Below are 9,552 nucleotides of genomic sequence, written 5' to 3'. Positions count from 1 at the left end.
CAAAACACAACAGAAGTGCTCCAGGATGCTAGGGGCAATGTTGAGCTTTGTACGTGATTTGTCTCTAGGGGCCACCATATATATTTATATATAAACATATATAAATAAAACCACGATTTTTTTACATTAGTAATTACTTTTGTGCATAATTTCATTTTTTTGTTGATAATAAATTAATTCAAGGAACAAAACAACCTGAAGAGCCAGTTAGGAGCCGAAATAGCCGACTCTTTTTAGTGAGCTGAGCCGAAAGAGCCGGCTCTCTAAAAAGAGCCGGAATTCCCATCACAAGCCCTGTGGTGTCCAGGTGTATAATGTGGTGTGGAGGTGTGTATGCAGCATCACCAAGGTCCTCAACTGATTCTAATTTCAAATATGTGTCTTGGGCATAACTTTGTTTATCTCAGCCTGTGTGATTCATGCTGTATTCACCTTGCACGCTAAGGTGCTGGCCAATTAAATCACCAGGAAGGCCGATGAACACCCGCCAAGCTGCATAAAGTTTGATTAAAATCTGCTGCAGAAGATAACTGTGAATTCTGACAGCCAATTTCACATGTCAGGGTTTCAGTCACTAAAGACTGGCAATAAATGGAAATGTCAAATGATTCATTACAAGGAGCTGCCAACTTTAGAGGCTGGTTAATCGTGACAAATCTTTTCCTTCACTTAGGTTAGCTAGTAGATTGTGACTCAAGCAGTGAACACATGTTATCTCTATTCAGACTTCCCCAAGTGTTCTTTATTTTTTGCTCTTGCTGTTTTCTTTTAAGCAGCTTTAATCTTGTTCCAGCTGTGGTTCAGGTGGTACAATTGGTACCAATCACAGGGTCAGTGGATTGGTCCACAGTTTCCTCCAGTCCACATGTCAAAGTATCCTTGGACAAGATACTGAACCCCAAGTCCATCAGTGTGTTTGAATGTTGGCTAAAGCCCTCAGGCACAGATAGAAGTGCTGCATGAATGTGTGTGACTGGGTACATGAGACATGTAGCAGAAAGTGCTGTGAGTAGACAGGACCTATGCAAGTACGACACCATTTACAAACAACCAACACTTTTAATTTTCACTTATTTCCCTTTAATTGTGTTTTTATTTTGCCAGGGTGCATGCCTTATCTTCTCTCATCCAGTGTTATGTTGAATTATTCATCATTCAGTCTTATGTGGACTTCAGGTCCAGAGATAATAATTGAGGTCAAACGCCACTTTTAAGATATAGGGTATAAAACTTTCTTTTTTAATAAAAAGGGCAGTGATGCTAAACCAACCTTTAGTTATGCTGCTATCTCTTTAAATCTGATGTTGATAGCTATTTCCCAGGTTAACTGCTTGTTCGGTTCCCCAAAACAAACAACCACTGAGGCACAACTCAAAGTTAAAAATGTGCTCTGATGAAATGATCAGTTTGGCTGGACTCTCTGCTGTTGCAATAAAGTAATAATGTCTTAACATCCATCAATCCATCCAGGGTTTCTGGAGATGAGAGGATTTAGAAGTTAGCAGTGAAATAGCTCGATAAAGGAGAATCCATGTTCTAGTATTTCTGAAACAAACAAACAAAACATGGAAAACCATCAAAACTTTGCATGAAATGTAAGGAAAGTTGTGTGTGGTCATTTATTTCTTTGTTGTAAAAATGCTTCTTGGCAACAAATCTTATGTCAGTTTACCTAATATGACACATGTAGTAGCAAATAATAAACATTATTATATTGACTGCTTGATCTACTGCAGTGACAACACAGAGGCCTCAAACCTGTCACAATCCTGGATCATTTGACCCACGTTTTCAGTTTTCTTGTGTTTTGATGTCATTTTGTATTATGTTTCATGTTTAAGTCGTCTTTGGTTAAGTTGATTCTCTAGTGCCGAGGTTATCCCTGTTTAGATTTGTATTAGTTAGTATTTCCCCCCTTGTGTCTTTGCCCTCTGTGTCTCCCTCTGTGTGGCTGTGATTATCTTTGTTGTGAGTTCTTGCTTTCCTCATGTTTCATTCTGTGTTCCCCTTCCTGTCATGTTATCCATGTTTCCCCAGTCATGTTCTCTGGGGCTGTGTCCAAATTCAAGGGTATCATGCTTCGAAGGACCCGACCTACCGGGTCCACATAAGGCGGGTCCTTCGAAGGCCGGGTAGGCCGGAAGTGAGCTGCTGTGAAATTGGACAGTGTTCTAGCCTTCAGTAAAGTCTGCACTCACTTCTGTATTTTTCTGGTCGCTGGCGCCAAAGCGTGACAACTTTAAAATGGACCCAGAAATGTCGCAGTGACTGAATGATTGCTGGTCATTAGTGCACATTTACTATATTATATAAAATATGTAAACCAAATCTCTTTGAAACTTATAGAAGAACATTTTCTATTTCTGCTTATTTTCTATTGTTCATTTGATCCTGTAACTTATTTGTGTGCATAGATGGCCCTGGAGTGTCCTCAGGGAGAGAGGGAATTAGGACAGGAAGCAAATCAATACAACACAACTCTTAGTAATTGCATTTATTAACTTGTGTTCTTAAGAATTATCTTCTTAATATCACACATACATACTTTGTATTTTTAAGATATCCCATTTCCTTCTGGCCTGCAGGGGGTGACTTTCCCCTGCAGGCCCATCTTCTCCAGAATTGTCCTGATCACACACAACAAATAAAAGACGAGAGAAAATTGTACAACCACCAGATGGCGAAAGAGTCCCACTGCAACTTTAAGCCATGAAGGATGTGTCTTGATGTTTGCTTGTGATAAATCTGCTTTATGTGAGTCTTTTTCAGAAAGTAACAGTAATACAAATGTAAAAGGAGCCAGTTTTTATTTCTTTATTCTTAGATGTACTCACTGAGGACCAGTTTGAAACCATTGGTTGAGACAGTATGTAGTTTAAATTTAAATATTCACCTGAAAGCTCTGAATTATTCACCTGAATGAAATAAATATAAACTCTTTAGAATACTGGCTTCTGTTTGTTTGAAAAAAGCTATTGAACTTCAGATAAGATCAAAGATAAGATAAGGCAACTGCTGCATCACAAACACAGACATTAGAATAAATAATCATTAATAAATATTTAAAAAACAAAAAAAAGAAGAAAAGTTAAACCTGCAAAAGTCAAGCACCCAGAAATTGCCCTCTGTACTGTGATGTAGGGTTGCACGATTTTGCATAAAATGAGAATCACGATTATTTTGCTTAGAATTGAGATCACGATTCTCTCACGATTTTCTTTTCCAATATAAATATTTATTGCACTTATTAACTGCACATCAACTTCGTAACAGTTGAAACTGAACATAATGTGGTGTCGCGATAGAGGAATAACCAGGGACGGTAACTAAGATATTGACAACGCCACCTGGGGGAGGGCGTTACACCCCAGGAAAGATTTCTCTAGCCAATGTAAGTGTTGCACTGGCTACCAAAGCCCACAGATTCGTTATTGACAGCAGAGGTGAGACAAATGAAGTTTACAAATCAAAATTTATTAAGAGAAACTACTAAAACATATAACTATAAAATCAAAAAGGCACCTAGGGTAGCAGGGTTGAGACAGTAAAATAGTTAATTAAAACACTTTATTAACAAACGATGATTAAAACGACCAGACTCCCTACCACGATGCTACCCTAAAAACGAGCACAAGATGTTAAAAGAGCAACTAAACAAAATGGTGGAGACCGGCCACTTGAGGAGGCAACCTACAGGGAGGAGTGCCCAAGGGTGCCACCAATTACTCACCTGTGTGATTTCACTGCAGACCTCACTCACACTAAACTCTAAATGGTGCAATCTACCTATGCCCGGTGTGTACACTCGCATGCATCGGGGAGGGGATTCCACCTCACGTGCCTAGCCCCTCAACAAGCGGCCGCCCCTCCACTAAAGCAATAAAAGAAAACATAAAACGTTAAACAAATTAGTAAAAGATCTACATAAAACAAATACACCCCAAATCACTGTTCGTTATAAAAGTATTGCGTAACAAACAAAACAGCATGACAAGACAGCAGCAGTATAGTGGAAACCACTCTCTAAAGGGCAATACTGAGTAGCTTTCCTTGAGAGATCTGCAGCGCTTAACTGCCTAATGCTCGCAGCCACCTTGGATGGACAAGACTGCCAAATGCCTCCTTCTGGTAGTGAAGCGCAGCTGTTTCTTATAAGCCTGGTAATTGTCGGCTGGGAAGGTGTGGATGTCAGTGGTGTGTTTGTGGACATCATGTAAAATCCTACCCCAGAATCTACTTCACTACAATAAAAACAATAAATAAACATAAAAACAATAAATGCCTCACATTTTGTGGTTGCCGCAAAATGTTGTACTGCTTGAAATTCCTCCTCCACCGTTGCTCGACACTGCGTGTATAGAGCAGGTAGTGCAACAATAGAAAAATAGTTGCGGGACGGCACTGTGTAGCGTTTGTCTAGGGTGTTGATCATTTTCCTAAATCCCTCGTTTTGCACAGTGTTGATATATCTTTGGTCAGGTGATAAGTAATAGCCTCCGTAATTTCTTTGTGCCTGCGGGAGTTCGACGTGTATAGGGAAGCGCTGTATAAGGTTCCCGTTATTGATGTTTGGGTGGTTGACCGGGACGAATTTTCTCCTGTCACTTTCTCGTCATCCCTGACGTGCTCTCCGTTGTTTTTTCCCTGCCAATTTGAGCATCACGGCACAGCTTCTGTATCAGTGGTATAAGGCTCCGCCCTTGTCATTTGTTGAGCAGGAAGAGTGAGCGCTTGTTTTCATGCAGATTACGTCCCGGATCAAAATGCGGTACAATCGTCGTCGTCTTTTTTTTTTTTCAATCGTTGTCATTTGGAAATGAGATCGCACATAAGTATGAATCGAGATCGCGATTTTCTAATGCTTAATCGTGCAGCCCTACTGTGATGTATTATATATATGAAGAGGTGCGGTGATTGTTCATCAGTTTTGAAGTGATGTTCATTATATGTCTTTAATCAGTAAAGTCTCGCTATGCTAGAAATAAATAAATAAATAATTGTAAACATGCAGCTGTATGTTAGAAGTCAAAGGGTCCTTAAGTCTTCTGTAAATTGACGGGGATCAAATGAAGGACACAAGTATCTGTTCTTACTCTAATAAATGCTGCTTTAATATCCAACAGACTATTTTCCTTCCTCATCAGCAGTAAACAGCTCGACTCCGTCTGTGCATTTGTGTCCTCCATACTTGTTCACACAGACATCTCAGGCTTGATGCCACGATGCAGTGTAGAAACCTGACAACCCTCTGACTCATGTTCAAATGTTCAAGGACATTTCTCAGGATCATGTATGACCCCTTTTTGAAATTTGGACTTTCATTAATAATATTTGTGTTTCTGAGTCATTTTTGTGGAGACTTCTGTCCAACGTAGTGTCCAAATGAAGCCTGAAGCTTTTCTTCACCCTCTTGTCAGATGGTCAGCAACAAAACTCTGTTCCAACCAATGTCTGATAAGAGATGAGACACAGCAGCTGACCAAATGATCATTTCATGCTGAAGACATCCTCAGACAGAATTAAATACATACATAAACACAGCCTGGTGCCAATAACACAGCTAATGACACTGCTGTATCACTGGCTTTACTGATTAAAGACCATATCTGAAGGAAATCTTTGAACACAACAGAAAGTGACCTTTTAAACCTGTAACACTGATGCTGCATTCAAGGACCATTACAAACATCTGAAAGGACTTAAGAACATGAAGAAAATGTGACTTGTTTCTCTGTAATGAAGCTGTTTTAGTGAAGAAAGTTGAAAGGTCACAGAGCAACTGCTGAATCTTCTGCTCTAAACATGAACTCTGAACTTTGTGATGCTTCAGGAGGAAAACTGCTTCAGTTATTCTCTCAGATTAGTTTCATATTTTCTGCATCAGATTTGAGTGAGATCCTGGAATGAAGACAGAAGAAAAGACTTTGTTCAAAGTTTGATTTATAGTCAAACCTTCCAGTTTATTCACACAATAAAACATCAACACAATATATGAATTCATTCATTAAAATCACAGTTTTTCCTCATTTGTTTGATGATTTTGACAAAAACAAACACAAACACACACACATGGTCTGCCATACTCATAAAGAGAAATGTCAACATTTTTCAATACAAATATTCCAGAAACATTTAGAGGATAGAGAAGTTTACATTTTCATGTGGAGAAATATTTTAGTAAATCAAAATGATGATGAGCAGTGATAGCCTCCATAAACAGTCACAGGAAAGATCTCCTTTAAAAACTCAGAAACATGAAGAGAACAACTAGAAGATGTGGAGGTACCACCCATAATGTTTGACTGACAGCTGATCTCTGTGCAGAAATGATGGAGAGAAAATAAAATGAAACTAAAATACAGATTTAAACCCACAATATGAAAGACTTCAGTCTATTTCACTTTAATCAACTCAGCAGTGGCTCCATAATCATAAAGCCAAAGTCCAGCATAGAGCGGCTGAGTGAATGTGGTCTGGACTCTGTGGAGGAGAGTCATGGTTTTAGAGACGCTGTAGAAGGACAAAATACCTGCTCTGTGATCCAGGTACACTCCTACTCTGGAGGAACGAGGACCTGAGACAGGAGTTTGGATGTTGTTGTACCAAAATGTATAACTGTTGTTGTTACAATCTAATGACCAAGATTTGTCATTACGTCCAAATCCACATTCATTACCAGTTCTGCTGATATTCTTGTATGCGACTGCTACATAACCTCCTCCCCCTCTCCACTCCACCTCCCAGTAACAACGTCCAGTCAGACTCTCTCTACTCAGGACCTGAGACCATCCAGTAAATCTGTCTGGATGATCAGAATAAGTCTGTTGTTGATTCACTAATGTTACTTTTCTGTTCCCCTCTGACAATAACAGATATCTGTACGCTGTGTTTGGATCCAGTGTGGTTTCACGTGAATATTTTAAAAATTCAGCTCTGGAGCTGAACACAGCTGCTGGAGGCACTACAAAGGGAGACACTACAGGGTAAGGCACAAAGGAAGGCATTGCACGAGGAGGCACGTAAAGGGGAGACATGACACGTGGAGGCACTACAGGGTAAGGCACAAAGGAAGGCATTGCACGAGGAGCCACGTAAAGGGGAGACATGACACGTGGAGGCACTACAGAGGAAGGCACAGAGGAAGGCATTGCACGGGGGAGGTGTAATGCACCCACGAGGCGTCCCTCCTGATTAGGTAGTAAAACATCCACTTCAGTGACTGTCAGTGAGATGTTTGTCCATTCCTCTCTCAGAATGTCCTGTAGTTTATCTCTGACCTCTGACACAGCTGCTGTCACATCCTCAAAGTAGCTCAGAGGACGGATATTGATGCTGGATGAGTCTGTAGACTCACTGAGTGCTGACAGTGAGGGGTAGTTGTGTAGAAACTGGATGTGATCCTCTGTGTGTGAGAGCTGCTTCAGCTCAGCATCTCTCCTCTTCAGCTCAGTGATCTCCTGCTCCAGCTTCTCCTGAAGCTCTTTGACTCGACTCACTTCAGTTTCCTGCTGGGATCTGATCTGCTGCTTCACAGCAGAGCTTCTTTTCTGGATGAGATGGATCAGCTCAGTGAAGATCTTCTCACTGTGCTCCACTGTTTGATCAGCAGACTGATTGATGGCCTCCACCTCCTGTTGAAGCAGCTTCACATCTTTCTCTCTGTCCTGGATTCTCTGCTGGATGTTTTGTCGACTCACCTCCAGCTCTCTCTGCCTCTCAGTCCTTTCTGCTGCAGCTGAGACTGTGTCGTGGCCTTTATGTTCATCCACAGAGCAGAGATAACAGATACTCTGCTGATCAGTACGGCAGAACATCTTCATCACCTCATCATGACGAGAGCAGATGTTCTCCTGGAGCTTCTTGGAGGGCTCCACCAGCTTGTGTTTCTTTAACGAAGCTACTTCATAATGTGACTGAAGGTGTTCCTTACAGTAAGATGCCAGACAGAATAAACAGGACTTGAAGGCTTTCATTTTTCTCCCGGTGCAGACATCACAGGCCACATCTTCAGGTCCAGCATAGCAGTGATCAGCAGGAGCAGCTTGGAGTCCAGTCTTCTTCAGCTCCTCCACTAAATCTGCTAACATGGTGTTTTTCACCAGGACAGGCCTCGGTGTGAAAGTCTGTCTGCACTGAGGGCAGCTGTAGATTTTCTTCTTTTCCTCTTCATCCCAGAAGCTTTTAATACAGTTCATGCAGTAGCTGTGTCCACAGGGAATAGCCACCGGATCGTCCAGCAGATCCAAACAGACTGAACAGCAGAATTTTGTTTGGTCCATTTGATTCATGTGCTGTGCCGTTTCACCGTCTCTCAGTGACTGTCAGACAGTTTCACTTCTTCTGAACAGAAACAACCTCTGTGCTCTGAAGGGAAACAGATCTCTGCTCTTGTTCACCTCCTACAGGAAATGAGGCTCACCAGCAACTGCATTTACACCATGTTGTTTAGACCCATCCTGATACAGACACATCTGTGAAGGGAGGCACTAAAGAAATATTCTTACAGCGCGACCAAGAGCTATTCAGCTGATGCAAGGTGTGGTATGTTTGATTACAACATGCATTAACAAGTCTGACCCAATTAAATTAGTTAAGCTGGTTTAACTGGGTCAACCCAGATCAACTTTACTTGGAGCTTTGAAATTTGACAGTCAACACCCAGTGAGTTTATTCTATATTTCTAGATATATCGTTTGATCTGCGAGGCGTCATGGCGGAGGCCGGTTGTGGAAAAGACACTGGATTGAAATGCTAGCTTTCTACAGTTGCTGCTTATCAATGGGCACTGTATTTGTAACTTCTAAAATGGCAAACAGGACTTTGGTTAAGAAGAGGACAACCAACATTCTACCAGTTCTATCGACCGGAGTGTTTCAGGCTGCGCTCCCTAACCGGGAGATAGTTAGCAAGTTTACGGTAGCATTAGCTACCAGCAGCTGCTAGCTCGCCAGTTAAATAAAAAAAGAAAGGACCCCTGGATTGGAAAGGCTGGTTAAGACAAATATTTTATCGGAGTTTCACGAATAACACAAACTAAAGACAGTATGCCACCTAAGAAAGGCCCAACACCAGAGGAGGTCGAGGACATAAAAACCTCCCTCGGAGCGCTGTGCGGAGACGTGGCCGCAGTCAGGGCGCAGCAGGAGCTGCTTCTGGGGCTTCTGGAGGAGGTAAAACAGCTACGCCTTCAAAATGCCGAGAAGGACAGACGAATCATGGATCTCGAGCGGCGGGTGGATGAGCTGTAGCAGTACACCCATACGAACGACGTGGTCATCAGCGGTATTAAAATCAAGCCGCGCGCGCGTGGCCGGGAACGTCGGGGAGCCCAGCGACGAGGAGACCCGCTCGGTGGAGCAACAGGTGGCGTCCTTCCTCCAAAGCAAGGGGATAGAGATGGACCTGGAGCACGTAGAAGCATGTCACCCACTGCCCAGGGGGAGCGACAGACCGCCGGCCGTCATTATGAGATTCGTCAATCGGAAGAACAAGGTCGCACTGCTGAAACAAGGACGCAAACTGAAAGGCACGGACGTTTTCATTAATGAGCAT

General features: G+C 42.1%; 1 protein-coding gene across 1 annotated transcript; it reads right to left on the bottom strand.

The window, feature by feature from the left end:
* Positions 1–6,123: 6,123 nt before the first annotated feature.
* Positions 6,124–8,279, bottom strand: LOC134616502 (tripartite motif-containing protein 16-like). The gene has a single exon (XM_065469551.1). It carries the CDS (start codon positions 8,277–8,279, stop codon positions 6,393–6,395), a length of 1,887 nt encoding a protein of 628 aa, XP_065325623.1. The 3' UTR covers positions 6,124–6,392.
* Positions 8,280–9,552: the final 1,273 nt, after the last annotated feature.

The sequence above is a fragment of the Pelmatolapia mariae genome, linkage group LG18 (genome assembly GCF_036321145.2).
Source record: "Pelmatolapia mariae isolate MD_Pm_ZW linkage group LG18, Pm_UMD_F_2, whole genome shotgun sequence".
Taxonomy (NCBI): domain Eukaryota; kingdom Metazoa; phylum Chordata; class Actinopteri; order Cichliformes; family Cichlidae; genus Pelmatolapia; species Pelmatolapia mariae.
This window is presented reverse-complemented; position numbering and strand designations above follow the sequence as displayed.